Genomic DNA, 17,974 nt, shown 5'->3' with positions numbered 1-17,974 from the left:
TAGTGGCTAGTTATGAGTTTTTATAATTTGTCTGGCTGTGGATTTAAACATATATATTTGTGGTTGTAATAAGCTAGCTGAACAGCTAAAGTTTGACTGCAGCTTGAGCAGTGGGGTTGACTTGCCAGACTGTGGTTAAGTGGAACAGTGGCCACAGAAAAGCAGATCTTTTAGTACACAGCAATAAAATAATAATAATTAATGGAATCTGACTTAGTATTTGTTACCTACCATTGCAAAATTCCCCAAGGATCTCAACAGCTACCCCTTGCTGTTAGTTCATAGACATGAAATAGAATTTATTCATTGACTATAGTAGTCTGACTTTCCCAGCATGTCTTTAACCATATAATGGCACTTTTAACATGAGGAATGTCTAGCTGACTTGTATTAACGCACCATCAATGTCTCCAAGATGTCGCATTGCCCCCATTTCACCATTAATGCTTGGAAGCTAAGATAGAAGGGTTCTACTGGTGCACTGGGACTTCTGTTTCCTCTTCTTCTCCTATGTTCCCTTAAAATCTGTTCTGGTGTGTCCTCTGGAGCTAATTTTAAAGACCTGTGGGGAGCTGGAGGGGAGAGGAGAGGAAGAAGAAGCTCCAGTGCATGTCTGGAACTGCAGTGTTGGATATGGCTCCTGGTTCAGTTGTCACATTAAGCCAAACCTTGGCTTAGGACAATTGCATATGCTCCCCAAACCCTCTGAAGTGGGACTTATGGTTATGGTCTCTCCAGACTAACCACAAGGTGTGACCAGGAACAAGCCTTGGCTATAGTTTGTGGTTAGTGAGGACAGAGCTTAACCATGAGTTCCGGTTTGTACAACACATTAAGTCAAACCTTGGCTTAGGTCACATGGCCACAGGCAGCAAAAAGGGAGGCGCAAAGCTCCTGTCAGCTGATTTCCAGGAGCCCAAGTCAACATCTTGCCCAAGACCTTGCAACTATACTGTGGTTAAGGTGAGATTTTAGCCCAGGTCTTCCTAGTATGATTCTGAAATGTGAAGAAGGCTTTTCAGAATTGTGTCCTGATTTTTGTAAGGTTTCTGCAGGAAAGGCAAGAAATGCTGTTTGAATCCTTCAGCAAGAGATCAATTTGCACATCTAAAAATTGCATGTTCGCTTCTTAGATTGTTTTGAAAGACCCTATGAACACACATTTTCAATGTCTTGAGGCAGTAGAGTCCGTTCTGCCACCTCATTCCTACTCCTAGTTCACTGCGTGTGTAGACTCTGCCTCTTTATTAACTTACAGGATACAAAGTGATATTGAATGTAGGATAAAAGATGTAGGAAGTTGCCTGTACAAATGTTCATAATGTTGTACAAAATAACGTGTGGGCTTTTAATCAAAATAGATGCATGTGATTCAGATGTACTCCCTGCTTTGGATGATGTGTTCTGAATTTGCATGGTTTACAGCTTGCTAACAGAACACCTTCTGGGAATAATTTCCCATGCTCCTTTGTAAGCTAATCACTTAAAGTCCATTGCCATTGTATCTGCAAATTTTCTACTTGGTATCAATTTGAAGTGCAGTCGGATTGTTTTGCTTCTGTACAGATGTCCTAAGTGACTCATTCCTGAAAACGAGTTGCAGTGCAAGACAATCACTGCAAGACAATTTTGTTTGTAGCTGATTCATCACTTTCCATTGCCTCTTCCCATATTCTGTGAAGTGTGCCTCCATCTCTGTGGCTGAATCTGACATTGCTTAAGGTCTTATCATTGTGGAGGGGTGGAGCTGGTATCTAAAACATGTTCACGCTGCCTTTAAAATATTTGTTATTTCTCAAAAGGTTGGTGGTAATTTTCTGCTCATATGTAATGTAAAGCTGGATATTGGGAAAGATCCAGTTTATGTGTACTGTATTGTACAGTATGCTACACTAACATAGGTTGTGTTTAAGAAGCACGCAGATATTATATTGTTGTTGGTGGCAACTAAGTACAGGGAGAGAAATGAATATTTTGCTATTCTGAAAGGTCTTCGGGGGTTATTTGCTGTGGCTTTCTGATGTTAGAATTTAGCATGCAGATTCACCAAGGGACACATTTGAAACAGTAAGAAGACAGACACAACTCTTGACCCATGATAGTGGTTGGGTCTAGCTGTTCTCACCTCAAGACAAGTAATTTGTATCCCCCAGCACAAGGCAGGTAGTTAAACTATGGAATTCATTACCACAAGATGTGCCGATGGCCACCAATTTACACTGCTTTAAAACAGGATTAGACCCTTCTCCCAACTGCCAAGAAGAAGAGTGGAAGAAAGAAGCAGCTAGTTAAGCCTAGTGAAGCTGGCAAGATGATGAGTAGGGCATACACATTTCCCCCAACTGGCCTGAATTTCTGACGGGAGAGACCATTAAAAGTGGGGTGCTTACATGGCTTGGCTAGCCATGTCGTGCTCTTGCTTTGAATGGAGCTTTGGAACAACCCACTGGCAGGAAAAGGGGTGTTTCAAGGAACAGGCCGCCACTCCTTCCAACATTCACCCCAGTATGGGGTTGCATCCACCCCAGTATGGGGATATTAACAGCAGGCTACATTACAGGCTTGTGATGTCATTTGCCCCCCCCCCCGTTAGTAATGTAGCATTTATTCAAATGCAAATCACATTAATTGACTGAGCATCTCACGATCAATTGATTTTTCAAAGGCTTCAATTGGGCTTGGCTCTGATTTAAAGAGGCTTAAATGCAATTAGGCAAGGATTGAATGCTGCTGCGTGCTTTTTGCATTTGTAGATGCTGTGAAGCTACCTGGCAGTTCTCTGCAGGCACCTGCCGAATTGCCCTCGGCTGTCAACACTTCCCTGCCGTCTGTGCAAGCAGAACCATCCCTACCTCCTCCATACCAGCTAATTAACATCCCACCATCAGAGTCTGCCTCAAGTCAAGAAGATCCACAAGACTACCTGTTACTAATTAACTGTCAGAGCAAGAAGCCTGAACCCACAAGGTAAATGTTAACTTCCTCCCTCATAAAAGTGCTTATGGTGACAAATCCGACATTGGCTGCTGCTGTTGCAGTTTGAATATGTCTTGCAAAAGCCTATCTTCCTCCACTTGCAATGGCATTTGATGCTCATCAGTCTTGGACAGACTTAGTGTTGCCATCTAACCATTGACAATGACGATGTATTGATATTACTATATTATTTGGTCCTTTAAAAACCCCTAACAAAACATGACCCCTGTCTGACAAGTGGATAAGTGCGCATGTAAACCCATTTATTTCAGTGGGTTTATTGTGCACTTAATTGACTCCCTATGGCACACCATGATCAAGATGCTATGAATCTTCAAATTACTTACCTATCTTAACATCGGCACACTTTTTGGGAAAAACAACAACAAATTTTATCCATGATTTTTCCAAAAACTAGGCTGCTTTTTGTTCAAAATAGTTTGTGTTGTTGACCTCTCTCAATTTTTATCATGCACTTGTAAACCAGCTCATACATAATCTCGGAAGAAGGGGAGGAGTATTTACTGCTGGAGGATTTTGAAAGTAAAAAGATTCCCTTGCAGTGAGTGTAATGTGAATTGTTTGGGATCTTGTGTTTAGACTTTAACCTCAAAGCTATAACTTGCTTGAATCAATTTCAGTGTGTGTGTGTGTTGCACGTTGTGCTGTGAAATTTTAATAAGCAATGCAAATAATTACCACCTGGAGGATCCAAGCGTGCAAAAAGGATTGTGTTTCAGTGTGTGTGCTTTTGTGGGCATTTTTTTTTTTTTTGAGGGGTGCTTTTTAAAATGATTCAAAGAAGAATCCTTGGAGGTGTTTTTGTATATTATGTTGGAAACTGCCCAGAGTGACTGGGGAAACCCAGTCAGATGAGAAGGGTATTATTATTACTTATTATTATTATTATTATTATTATTATTATTATTATTATTATTTTATTATTTATTACGCATAAATGAAAAATGCTGTGGCTGCCCTGCATTCTTTGTATTCTTCTCTTTTTTCTTTCCCCTGTGGAAAATCCAACAGTTGCATTCCCAGCCCAGCCCCAAATGACAGGTAGCCATGCTATTTATACCGTGCCAGTTAGCATGTCATAGTAAACCATAGTTAATGATCCACATGCATATTGCTCCTCCCCATTAGCATGTTGGAGAAACACGACCCCTGGTTTAATGTTACTTCCACATGGGGACTGTGGTTTTTCCATGCCAAACCAATTATGATTGCTAAGCTGATAAAAAGCCTTGGCTCCACATCACGGTTCGTTTGGAATGAAGCAATTTACAATTCCTAGTTTGGAAGTAACACTAACCCAGGGAGCGTGGCTGAGCTCCAGGGAGGAGGGCGGGAGTGAAGCAGGAGCCCAGCCACAAGTTTGAGTGGAAACATTAAGTATGGTACACTGCATGGCTGGCTAACCTGTGACCCTCCTGATGTCATTGGACTCCTAGCTCTTTTCAGCTCCAACCAGCGTGGCCTCATTAAAAGATGATGTAAGTTGTAGCCCACCAACTCTTGGAGTGCCAAGGGTTAGCATCCCTGTGATGTGCCAATGCAGCCTTGTGTTAACAAATTCAAGCATTTCATGCCTCAGCCTCCTTTAAGTATACAGGCTTTTTCACTTTTAATTCCCTGCTATGTGAGCAAGATAGGTTTGCTGATTTTAGAACATAAACATCTTCTCTCTATGTGTTATATAGTGGTTTTTATGAATGGCCACAAAATGCAATCAATGCTGCATGTAGCAATGGGTTACAATTTGCAGATCGTCTCAGTTCCTGTCTCATCTTAACAGGGTTTCCCCTTATTATAGCACAAAGTTTGCTTGCTTTAAAAAACAGTGTTAAAAAGGATGAAACTGAAGCTGAAATAAAAAATCTCACAGTTGAAATGACTGATGAGTATACTTCAAAATTGAAAAAAAAAATTGTTCAGTTATTTAGGGTATATATTGTGACTAAAAATAGTACCTAACACTTATTTATCTATTCAATTATTTCCCGCCCTTTATCCCAAAAGAGCCCAGGGTGGTGAACTTAAGACTTAACCAACATGTTCCAAATTATCCTCACATTTTGACTGTAACCAGCTTTGCAAATATTAATTTAGGAAATGGTCACCTGATTCATCTTCAACTTGTGTGATTTTTGGCCCTCCACCCCAACTACCCTTGTAATACCCTTCCCACACGAAATCTACAAGACAGATATGAACCGAGACTTTAGCAGTGTACAGTGCAGAAATATACAGCATCATTGTGTAGCTACTCTTCGGATCCAAACATTAGAATGAGATCGACATGTATGTCTATGCAGCCTCTGTGATTTCACCCTTTTTAACACAAAAAGAAACTTCCCCTTCTAGTGTAAAGAGTCCATATGTTATAGGTGCATGAATGTGATTCACATAAAATCAAACTATTATTTATAGTTTACAGTTGTGATTCACTGTTTTCAGCTGATTATTTTGCAAAATGTGCAAAAGTTCCTGTAATAAACTTGGGATATGCCAAGAAATTCTTTTCTTTTTTTAAAAAAAATCTTGCATTTAGGTCACAGTCTGACTCAGCAAAAACTGCCTCTTCAGAAACAGACTGCAATGATAATGTGCCTTCCCATAAAACATCTGTACAGTCGCTGAACAAGCATGCAGTGAATGGGTTTTTTCAGCAGCAAAGTGTCTATGACTCTCCCCCGCCGAGAGCTGCCTCCGTATCTGTGGATGGCAGCCTTTATAATTTGCCAAGGAGTTACTCGCATGATGTTTTACCGAAGCCATCTCCTTCTGGGACTGATGCAGATGGAGAGCAACATGTTTTCAGTGTTCCATCTGCAGCATCTTCTCTTGATGCACAACTGAAGGCTTTCTCCATTAGTTATGACATTCCCCCAACACCTGGAAGTACGTACCAGATTCCACGAACTTTCCCGGAAGGAACATTGGCTCAGAGTTCGAAGCTAGAGACTATTCCAGATGTCCCTCCACCTCGGCCACCAAAACCTCACCATCCTTCAGACCGCTCACCTGTGGAGGTGTGCAGTATCTCCCGCACTTCCTCAGACACCGATAGCAGCTACTGCATCCCTACTGGCGGAATGCCCCCATCGCGCAGCAACACAATTTCCACCATGGATTTGAATATATTTCGTAAAGGTTAGTGTTCTTTCATCTGGCTATGCTTTAACACAAATGTTCCTTGAGGTGCTTCCAAAATTCAACCTCTCTTTAAAAAAGAGTGAGAAAGCTTGCTTCTTGGGGAAAGCTTGGTTCTTGGGGGGAAACTACACATTACACTTCAGCTGTGAGAAATCGCACCTCAGTTCCCACATACTGATTCTCAATATTCTCTTGAGAGAGGGAAATTTGCATTGAGGAGAGGGCCAGGAAAGGTGCATTTAACTTTTCCATTCCTAGTTGCTTTCTCCCTGATGCTTCCCCAGTTGCTTATACACTTTGCAGAGTTCCAGACCTGGGTCTATCTTGAAAATACGGGCTTCGAACTCTGCAGGGATAAAAACAGCTGGAAGCAGGGATATTCCAGGGAAAAAGCTACTTGTAGGATTTAGCAGTCTGTTGCAAAATTACCTCTGAGATTGCTTTGCAATGGTTGAGGCCTGTTGACTCAGGCTATGTTTTCCTTTGGCAGATAGTTAAGTGGACTCAAAAGCTCTCATTTTGCCTTCCAAGTGTTTGCTTGCTTGAATTCAGATCCCACCTTTTTTCTAAGGAGTTCAAGGTGGTGTGCATTGTTCTCTCCCTCCTCATTTAATCTCCACAACAACCCTGTGAGATAGAAAATTCTTTTCAGTAGCACCTTAGAGACCTTATCTGAAGAAGTGTGCATGCACACGAAAGCTCATACCATGAACAAACTCAGTTGGTCTCTAAGGTGCTACTTGAAACAATTTTCTATTTTGTTTCGACTATGGCAGACCAACACGGCTACCCACCTGTACCTGTGAGATAGGTTAGGCTGAGAGGCGGTGACTAGCCCAAGATCACTCTGTGAGCTTCATGGCTGAGTGAGGATTTGAACCCTAATTTCTCAGTTCCTAGTCCAACTTTCTAACCACTACACCACACTGGCTTACTTAATCTTGAGGGAGCGGGCAGCACTATGGTCTAAACCACTGAGCCTCTTGGACTTGCCAATCGGAAGGTCGGTGGTTCGAATCCGCGCAATGGGGTGAGCTCCCGTAACTTTGTCCCAGCTTCTGCCAACCTAGCAATTTGAAAGCACACCAGTGCAAGTAGATAAATAGGTACTGCTGCGGCGGGAAGGTAAATGGCATTTCCGTGCTCTCTGGTTTCTGTCATGGTGTTCTGTTGTGCCAGAAGCGGTTTAGTCATGCTGGCCACACGACGCAGAAAGCTGTCTGTGGACAAACGTCAACTCCCTCAGCCTGAAACGAGATGAGCACCGCACCCCATAGTCACCTTTGACTGGACTTAATCATCCAGGGGTCCTTTACCTTTACCTTTCTTACTTAATCTGAATCACCAGAAATTCATTTTTATTTTTTTACAAAGATGATTTCCAGCCAGGGAAAACTTTTCATATAGGTAATTACTTTACCTTCCTTGTAAAGCAGTGAAGATCTTAAATATAATGGGTTGTTTGGGAGCTGAGAAGCAGGAACCTGTGAGCAGAAATCTCTTTGTGCAAGAATCAAGACAGTGCAACTCTGAATTCATGTTACAAATATGCTGGTGTATGATGTGCCTGTGTGGTGTAATGGTTAGAGTTTTGGACTATGAGCTCTGAGAGTAGGATTTGAATCCCCACTCAGCCAATGAAGCTCACAGAGTGACCGTGGGCCAGTCACAGTCTCTCAGCCTAACCTACATCACAGGGTTGTTGTGAGGGTGAAATGGGAAGGAGGAGAACCATGTACAGCATCTTGAGTTCCTTGGAAGGAAGGTGGTATATAAATGCAACAAACAAATAAAAAAATAAAAGATGTGCTACATTAACTGCTAAGATACACTATATAAGAAATTCAAGATATATAGACTGTGATTATTGTTATAGCTCCCTGTTTTTTTTTTTAAGGATCTGTTTCAAAAAATTTGGTGGATGTGATAGACCTCAAAAACTCTTGATCGACTTTGTACTTGACCTGAACAGATTTTTTAAAACAATATTTACTGAGTTTGCAGAAGTTAGTGAAAGTTGACATTATGCTTTGTGGATGTCTGGAATCAATCACAGGTACCTAATAAGATGGCCTCCACAATTTTAAAATAAACTTTCCCAACCTTATGTAAACTGAAGTTGTCTAATGGCACACCCGTAGCTCATTATATATAGCTCTTACATTTTCCCTTCTTTTCTGCTTGCCTTGTATTTTTCTTGTCTTTATCCAGTTTAATAATCTACTCCAAAGTGTTTACTGTGTGATCTGCAAAGTACCATGTGCAATGATCGCACCTTATAAATAACACATATGGATGCCCTCAACCATTTCCCAGCTCTATAACGGTGCTTGAGAGCTTTGGTGATGGCCTGGCTTTCTGAAGCAATTAAGATTTTAATTAAAATTTACTTGGTGTGGTTTTGTGTAAAATTCAAATTCTGGATAAATATTCAGACAATGCACAAGGCCAAATTGTGGGAGTGGTATGGGGCTAAGAATGCCAGGGGTGAAAAGTGAGTTTAAAGAATTAAGAAGGGGAACAAGGGGAAGCCAGAAGGAGACACATAGAACAATTGTTAGCAATGTAAAGGGGGGGGGGGAGGGGAGGAAGGCAGAGTCACCTGTGAAGAAATGGGCCCAGGAGAGAGTAAGGGGAGGTTTCCATATGTTGTCCAATAAGACACACATGTATTGACCAATCACTAGTCAACATGGTTTTTCGTAATGAAGATGTTCAGTTTTGCATCACTTTGGGCTCTGCTGTGCATTTCAGAATGGTTGTGTGTGAAATGTTGCCTTTCCTGGTTTTTTAGTTTTTTAAAGTCTACTGTAATCTGCGGTGAATGGCGGTAAGAAATGTAATACTACAACAACAGTTATTTGCTTTCTTGGTTGTTTTTTTTAATACATACACTATTGTAAGATCTCCCTCTTTTTAAAATTCATCCTCACTTTCTTCTCCTTCATGTGGTCTGGGTGCTTTCATTACTTCCAGATTTTAGGATTGGTAGTGGCTTGCATTCAGACTGCATAACCAGACATAGATAGCAGCAAGATAGCATCCAGGAAATTGCGCCCCTTGTGCTATCTGCAGCTAATGGTGTGTGTTATGCCACCAGGTGTAAAAACAATGCTTTCTTTCTTCCCCGTTCTTTAGATATGGGTTCTCAAGATTGCTATTTTATTCCACGGACATTTCCGAATGACAGATCAAGCTCATTGGAAGGTTTTCATAACCACTTTGTAAGTATGTTTTGATTTTCAACATTAGCACAAGGCATATCTGCTTATGTATTCTCTGATATGGATGGAGACAGGGCTGTGAAACCCTTCTACACAGAATGCTTTGTTCTTAATATGACAAGTGGGCTAGTTCATAGTGTTGTGTGAGACAACAGGGGAGGCAATTGAGTCTTGGGAGGGAGGGGAGGTAAGTGATGGGGATAGGGGTTAAGAACGGGAGGCTGCAAAGCTCACATCAACCCCCCCACCCCCACCTGACTAAAAACATGTAGAGTGTGGCAGTCAGTTACAAGATAGAGACAAAATGTAGTGGAGATCCTGGCTGGAGCTTGTACAATGCAAATGGGGTGAAGCAATTCAATTGAACCTGCAAAAGGGAAAAAAAGACACACAAATGTTTTGAGACTGGTCAGGTGTTGTGCAATATATGTATGCTAAATTCTGTTCACCTGTTCAGAATGTTGTTTAATTTCTTGCTGTTGGAATCATTCTCCCCCCTGCCCCCCCCCCCCGCAGAAAAACAAAAGCCTATTGACTGTGGGAAGCGTTTCAAGCGAAGAATTGGATGAAAATTATGTCCCCATGAACCCAAACTCTCCACCGCGGCAGCATTCTAGCAGTTTTACTGAACCTTTCCAGGAAATGACGAACTATGTGCCGATGACTCCTGGCACTTTTGACTTTTCCCTGTTTGGAATGCAAGTCCCCCCGCCAGCACACATGGGGTTTAGGTCGAGTCCCAAGACCCCTCCCAGGCGGCCTGTCCCTGTTGCTGAATGTGAACCACCACCAGTGGATAGGAACCTCAAGCCAGACAGGAAAGGTAAGGAAGGGGCATGCACTGCCAACCGCTCTTGAGTGTTTCATGGTCCTTGTTTTGTCCTTCCACCCACCCATCTTGTTCCACAGAATAAAATCCTGCTTGAAATTAAAGCAGCAATATTAACAGTTTACAGTTTCCTTTAAAACACACAGACTTCAACACTGAATATATTTACGGTTGTTTTGATTAATCACTAGATTTCTCATCATATGTGAAACAAACTGTGACTGGATCAGAACCTGCGTTTTCATTTGTGTTTAGAATCCACTTATACTTTAGCATTTATTTATTTTTTTGGTAAGGCTAGCAAAAGTACACATTCAGATGATATGGATATATAATAGCTGGGATTCTTACATTCCATACATAATACAGATGCTGCTGCTTTCAAAATAGCATTAAAAAACATTAGCAGGTAGGCATATGTTAAGTATTAGCAGTTTTAAATTCTTTTTCATTCATGTACAATCCATAATTCACAATTACAAACAACCTGGGGGCAGCAGACCGTCAGATTTTCTGTACTGTCTATTTAAATGTAGTGAGTTTCTATGCGCATATGCCTTTCTGAAGGGTCAAATACGTAGCTGTTTGCATTTGGCATCATGAATCTTCCTCTCCCAGTTAACAGCTATTTCCATAAATGAGGAAGAGCCCTCTGGAAGGCTGTACCAGAGGCTACCTAACCTGGCAGCATTGGCCAGTGTAATGTACTGTATTGTGAATTAATGGCTGCATTCACACATCACACTACTTTAGCATAATGTGGACCAGCAGGAATGTGTTGTATGCAGCGTCTGGCTTCCACCCTCTCACCTTTCTCCGTGTGGCTGGAAGTGGCAGTACAGAGGCTTCCACTTTTGCTTAATCACATCCAGACCAACCAACTGTGATGAACATTAACTGTATGGCTAGTTTCTATTCACGCCATAATTGATAAAAATTGAATTTTTGAAACTAATAATATTTACTGGTAACAGCAACATTCAGCTAACATGGCAAACTGTGATTAAAGTAAAAGCCTAAGCAGAAGCTTCTAAACACCAACAACCTGACCTGCGTGTTAAGGAAAATGATGAAGGGAAGTACATGAACCCAAGGTTCACTGTGGCTCATTCACAGGGGAAATGGCCATACGGAGGCAAGCAAGTTTCAATTAAAAAAAAACTAAAAGGCACCAAATGTTTAAGCATATATGTGTCAGGAATAAATGTCATTTCAAGAATGTTTTTGACAGCACTGTGTATATTGAATTATGCATTTGGGGTAATTATGCTTTCTGCTGCTTAAACCTCTGAAAGCTTGCATGTGTTGGTGATGGTATGTTGCAAGCAGCAGTGCTAGCAAATTGGATTTCAGCTTGGGAAGATCCCTGCTTCCTCTCAGCACTACTGGACGGCATTCATCTAAAATCTATTAGTTAAAAGGAACAAAAACAAAAACAAACCATATTGAATTGGTTGGTAATAAAGAATGAAAAAGAACAGTGCTTGCAGTTAGAGGGACGGATGAGATCAAAGTTATCAGAAAGATCTTGTTTGAAACGTGCATTTCCTTTCTTGCTCAGCATTGTTGCAGTCTATCCTGCTATCGGCCTTTTCCTTCAGTAGAGCTATATTGAGATGCTGTAATATTGATCATTGTTAAGTTGTAAGCCAGTAGTACAGAAAACTATTTGATGGCAAAATGCAGGTTAAAAAAACCATGCTTAGAACTTGGAATATAATCTAATCAGAATACTGTACGTTTGTTAGTACACATGGATGAAGATGGCTCATCTAGACAGGCATTCTGTTCCCATAGGGGCCAGTCAGATGCCAAGAAGGACATGAGCGCAGTACCATTCTTCTACTCATGTTCCTCAGCAACTGGTCTTCAGAAGTAGAATCATAGAATCATAGAGTTGGAAGAGACCACAAGGGCCATCCAGTCCAACCCCCTGCCAAGCAGGAAACACCATCAAAGCATTCCACCACACTCCTTGGCAGCAAATTCCACTGTTGAACAGCTCTTACTGTCAGGAAGTTCTTCCTAATGTTTAGGTGGAATCTTCTTTCTTGTAGTTTGAATCCATTGCCCCGTGTCCGCTTCTCTGGAGCAGCAGAAAACAACCTTTCTCCCTCCTCTACATGACATCCTTTTGTATATTTGAACATGGTTATAGGGCCTCTGATGCTGGAGGTGGAAGAATGAGGTCTTTCCCCCACCCACCAAATTTGATACTTTTGCATTTATAAATTGAACACATAGAGAAAAGACAGTTGTTGCATGCCGGCTTGGAAAAGATAACGGCAGTTCTATAACTTTATATATGAATATACATGCATATATGCCCCCCCTTTATATAAGGCAAAACAGAAAATAAATTTCACTTTCAAGTTTGGTTCTTGGGTTTGTCCTGTGCTCCTGTCTTTGAAGCTTTGTTAAAACAAGGATTTAACATGGCATTTTTAGTTTATATACCCGTCTCTGTCAAGATAGTAACACAGCATTTCATATGCACTGATACATTGTGAGCACTGCTAGGAAACTTTAAACATGCATAACTAATGGCAGCTGTCTAGTATCGTGCCCTAGAGATATCTAGGTTGGATCTTTAAAGTGCCTCTTGCTTGGATAGCAAGAGAAGCTTAATTAAGGAACAGGTAGGTAGCCGTGTTGGTCTGCCATAGTCAAAACAAAATAAAAAATAAAAAATTCCTTCCAGTAGCACCTTAGAGACCAACTAAGTTTGTTCTTGGTATGATACCTGAAGAAGTGTACATGCACACGAAAGCTCATACCAAGAACAAACTTAGTTGGTCTCTAAGGTGCTACTGGAAGGATTTTTTTATTTTGTTTTGTTTTAATTAAGGAAGTTCATGGAAGGAAAGTTCCTTTCTCATTCTCCTTCTTGCGTCAACCTGCATCCCTTAAAGGCCTCTGTGGATGACTGGGAGTTATCCTCAGCAATGGGAAATAGGTTGTAGGGGAGGCTCTCTCTCTCTCTCTCTCTGTGTGTGTGTGTGTGAGAGAGAGAGAGAGAGAGAGAGAGAGAGAGAGAGAGAGAACGGAACTATCCTTCCACGACTTTCTTTAGGTCAACTTACCTTAGGGTCCAATACTATAGGCTAACTCCTGACTAAATTTTAATTTACCCTGTTTATAAATAACTTTCCCCTGTGGCTGGTAAAGAGCATTGCTTTTTCTGTGTATTAAATAATCTAATAGTAGGTAACTGAGTTGAAAGTCTCTTTGATAAGGTTTTGTTTTGTTTTGTTTATTTAAAATTTATATTCTGTTCTGTAGCCCTCAAGATGACTGACAATTTTAGGTTACTGTAGTAGAGTAGACTAGAATAGATTGTAACCCACAAACTGTTTAAGCCAGATGTACATGGATATGAACATGGTTCAGTATGACTAATGGACTGTTCCCCACTTGAATGACTTGTGACCTCAAGACAATATGAGGGATATAAAGAAGAGCTAACAAAGTCTTCTACATTTCTTTTAACTTTTAATTTTATTTATGGTTGCATTTCAAATAATAATGATCTGCAGGGTTGTTAACAAGGAAATTAAAATGGCTATGCATAATCAACCAACAATAAATGCATTAAAAGCTATGGTTTGATACACGGCAGCACAATAAGATACAGTAAGTACACTAAGACAAGCACAAGCTTGTGAATGTGTCTTCACCAAAAGGAAGTCATGTCTATTGTTAACAGCTAAAATGGGATGTCTTTTGTAAACCAATGCTGCATCTTGGGGGTTAGAAATTATTCCTGGATTTGGTTTTGTTTGGTTTTAAATTGCAGTAATCCACAGTTTTACAGATACCTATTTAAAGAAAACCGATTGGCGCAGTTACTTTCGTGCTCCAAAACAAGTTTTATTCGTAATTAGCAAGGAGAAAACATAACCAGAAACCGATGTTCAGATGACAAATATTGGCTTTGATGACAAATATTGGCTTTGCTAAGGGCAGGGGAGCACAGGAGTAAAAAAGGCCAGAGAGAAGCAAAGCGGCCGTGAGCTCCTCTCCTCTCCAGGAGCCCTTACATTTGCATGGTCCCAGAAGGCTATAGTTTGTCTTAGTGATGTGTGAGTCAGGCCAATGCATCAGAAACAGGTTGTTGTTGTTTTTTTACAGCATATTAATGTTAAAAATTGGGGGGTCTGGAGTAGGAATAGGAGGCAGGTTTAGCTCCATACCATTGATATATAGCAGAGTTCACTCTCCCCAGAGTTCATTCCTCCCCCCCCCCAAAAAAAAAATCTTTAGTGGCAGATGTCCACCCATTTGGGGCAAAAATAAATTCTTTGCACAGTTGCTCTGTTTCACCCTGACACTGGCAAGTGCAAGAACCACCAATAGTCATCCCACGGAGGCAGAATCAGTACCTGTGCACAGAACATGCAATATGCACTCACCAGGAGGTTTCCACCACCATCCCTTGAGCATGTGCACTGCACATCTAGTAGTAATGCATGTCTGATCATCACATACTGTTTTCATGCATTTTTCTACGTGGAATTTTGTTTCATGAAGTGATTCTAAGCTTAGCATGCTAAGGAGATGGCCTGCAGTGAAGAACATGAACATATGAGGTCCCATTGGCTGCTGCAGCTGGGGAACAACTTCATTTGTATTTGTATTTGAAGGCTGATTTTGCTGGAAAGTAATCGTGGTCTTTTCCAATATAATGATCTAATCATCTTTCTCCTACAAGACAGTGGAGACATCCACATGGTGGTAGTCCAGCACATAATGGTAGTCCAGATCTACTTATTTGTTTATTTATTTATAGGCCTTGCAAAAAGCCTACAATATAGAAATTTGACATAATCCAAGGGGAAGGAAGTCCATAGCCATGGGGCCACCACAGAGAAGGGTATCTCCCTTGTGGCCATCCATCTTACCAACCTAGGAGTCAGGCATGCTAGGGTAAGCCTCAAAAGCAGTTCTTAAAATGTGAGCAGGATGACATTGGTACAGGCAGTCCAATAAACAGCATGGGCTAAAATCATTGTGGGTTTTCAGGGTCAAAAAACTAAACTGATCCTAGAAATGCATCAGGATCCAGTGCAGCACGGTATTGTAGCCGATGGGGTTAATCCGAAGCATGATTATTGCTCTTTGAAAACTTTCCCCAACTGCTGCAAATTATGCAGTCGAATTTCCTGGCTGACCCCTTTTGCCCTGTATAGGACTCCCCAGCTGAGTTAGACTTATAGAATGATATAATTGTAGAGTTGGAGAGGACCCTGAGGATCATCTAGTCCAAACCCCTGCAATGCAGGAATCTCAACTAAAAGAAATACCAGAAGAGGAAGAAAGCACTGGAATTATGGCAAAAACATATTCTCCAAATTCATTTGTTCAGTAGGTACAATGATTCTTTCTCTCTCCCCCCCCCCCACTGCCCTCCACTATGTGTAGCAGCACATATTGACGTTGTGTCCAGTATCAGGACTTGCATGCTGCCTATAAAATGTTACCCAGGAAAACATAGTCATGCCTCTAGGACAGGGGTCCCCAAACTAAGGTCTGCGGGCTGGATAAGGCCCAAGGGACTTGTTTATCCGGCTCATGGTGATGCCCACTGCCGCTGCCCGCTCTTACCGGCGCTGTGCTGCATAGCTGCCCACTTCTGGGTTGGAGGAGCACCAGAAATAGCTTGTGCACATGCGCACAAGCTATTTCCGGTGCTCCTCCAACCCGTAAATGCACTGGAAATAGCATGGGCGCACGCGTATGGGCGCGCGCTCCGGCTCATCGCGCGATCAGCGCTGGAGGCACCGGCCTGAGGCGCAGTAAGTTTGCTGACCCCTGCTCTAGGAGCATGCTTTTTTTTTGACCATGAAAACAAGAATATCTGGCAGCATTAATGAAAAGGATAAAAAAAAAAATCAAAGAGCCTCTCTGGGTAATCTTGGGCCAATCACTATTTCTCCAGATTACCTACCTGGCAGATTACCTACCTGGCAGGGTTCCTGTGAAGATAAAATGGGGAGGCAACTGTGTACTTTGTCTTGAGCTCACTGGAGGAAAGGTGTGATATAAGTGTAATATTAAACAGTAAAGTCATAACAAAAATTAAGAAAATGCTCCTGGTAATTTCTGCTGGACACTTACCAACCCAGATGGCATGATGCAGACTAGGATATGTGCTGATTATGTCACCAGAATTGGGAAAAATATCAAATTCCTAGCCAGAGAGCTAAATGTCCTTAGAAATAAACCCAAGTCATCCCCAAGTGCTTGTGAAAGAAGGTCATCAGTAGGACCCCAAATGAAAATCTGCTTTATGGCATAAATAGCAGTATTTAAGGCAACACAGAGAAGATATGTTCCTACAGGAATTAGCATGAACTTGGCCATTACAGATTGTGACCCACAATGACCCTTCACATACATTTTGGATGTGAATTTTTGGCCAGTTCTGGACCAGCTGAAGTTTCCGAACCATCTTTGAAGACGGTGCCATGTAGAATGCATTGCAGCAGTCTGGATGTGACCAGAGCATGTAAGGTCAGCTCCACCAGATAGAGGTGCACTTGGCATACCAGCAGAAGGTGGTGAAAAGTGGTCCTGGTCACCGATGCCCCCTGCACTTCCTCAGTCAGCTCCAAATCTAGGAGCACTCTCAAACTGGGTGCACGGACTTTCAGGGGGTATGCCAACACCAGCTGTGAAGCTCCTTCCTATAATTAAGGAGACCCATCATTTGATGGCATTCTATCATCTCTTCTTACATTGTCTCTTTCATGCATGTTTCCATCATGCATTCTGAATGCCGTACTTATGCACTAGCATGTGCTTTTGCCACACTGCAGGACTCTTTCCACCAGCTGCTTGCTTTTGCTTCTAAGCATCACCTTTCTGCAAGGGGCTTGGCAATTTGTTTATAGGGTTCCATTTTTTCCAGTTATTATTATTTTTTAAACTATATTAAGAGAGACTCTTCTTTTTACCAATTAGGTCAGAGCCCTAAAATTTTAAGACCTAAGCCACATGGTTTAGAGCGAACAGATTCCCAAACCATAGGTGAATTTACTACAAGAAGAAAGGGTATGTACTTCAGCACTGCATGGTATATGGAGCTGTGTATGAAAATGTTTTCTAAAAGGGAAACTCCTATAAAAACATGGTCGTTGCTACTCTTATCTCAATTTATTGGTCCGCTTATTTGTTAGCCGCAGTATTTCCTGCTTAAGAAAAGGCATTCTTAGCACACAGAAAATGGAATATGCTGTACATAAAAGCATCTTTCCTTCAACTAGCAATTAGCTCTGCCTGCTTAATGATTGTATAACTGTTTGTTTTCAAATATATTTCCAGCCTGCAGGTTATTTTAACTAACGTTTTCTAATGTGAAATGCTTGAAGGTACAGATAGTGTCACTATTGGGATGCAGCTATTGGGATCTTTATAGGACTACTTTAGTATTACAATACTTTTTTAAATAAAAAAACAACTATATACAACAAGCACTGAAAATTTGAGATAGGCTAGTGTTTACTGCATTGCCCCATTGGAGAGGGAGGCTTTAAATAATGCTAGAAAAGTAGCATGTTATAATGACCAAATCACCATTTAGCACATACCTTAGCCATGGATCTCACTGTCATTTGGATGAAGCAGTTTTTCCGCTCCTAGTATGTATCTACTAAAGGTCTTCAGTTGTCAACTGTCACTGCCATCAATCAGCGGACAAGTTGCTGCTCATAGTGCTTTCAAAAAATATTGGTGCCTTTGGAGACTTTGCAGCTGTGTGGAGCTCCATTTGAGATAGGCAATG

General features: G+C 41.4%; 1 protein-coding gene across 2 annotated transcripts in view; it reads left to right on the top strand.

Moving 5' to 3' along the window:
- The window catches only part of GAB1 (GRB2 associated binding protein 1), an 80,246-nt gene that overhangs the window by 55,892 nt on the left and 6,380 nt on the right, over window positions 1–17,974 (top strand). Inside the window, exons 3-7 of one of the 2 annotated variants that reach the window (XM_033161064.1) lie at window positions 2,754–2,967; window positions 5,534–6,135; window positions 9,277–9,362; window positions 9,879–10,185; window positions 17,155–17,244. In XM_033161064.1, the coding sequence (XP_033016955.1) occupies window positions 2,754–2,967; window positions 5,534–6,135; window positions 9,277–9,362; window positions 9,879–10,185; window positions 17,155–17,244 (1,299 nt within the window). The remainder of the gene's footprint in view (window positions 1–2,753; window positions 2,968–5,533; window positions 6,136–9,276; window positions 9,363–9,878; window positions 10,186–17,154; window positions 17,245–17,974) is intronic. The other variant, XM_033161065.1, reaches the window with a different exon arrangement.

Source organism: Lacerta agilis, chromosome 9 (assembly GCF_009819535.1).
Source record: "Lacerta agilis isolate rLacAgi1 chromosome 9, rLacAgi1.pri, whole genome shotgun sequence".
Lineage (NCBI taxonomy): Eukaryota > Metazoa > Chordata > Lepidosauria > Squamata > Lacertidae > Lacerta > Lacerta agilis.
The sequence above is the reverse complement of the archived record's forward strand: the minus strand, read 5'-3'. Positions and strand labels throughout refer to the sequence as shown.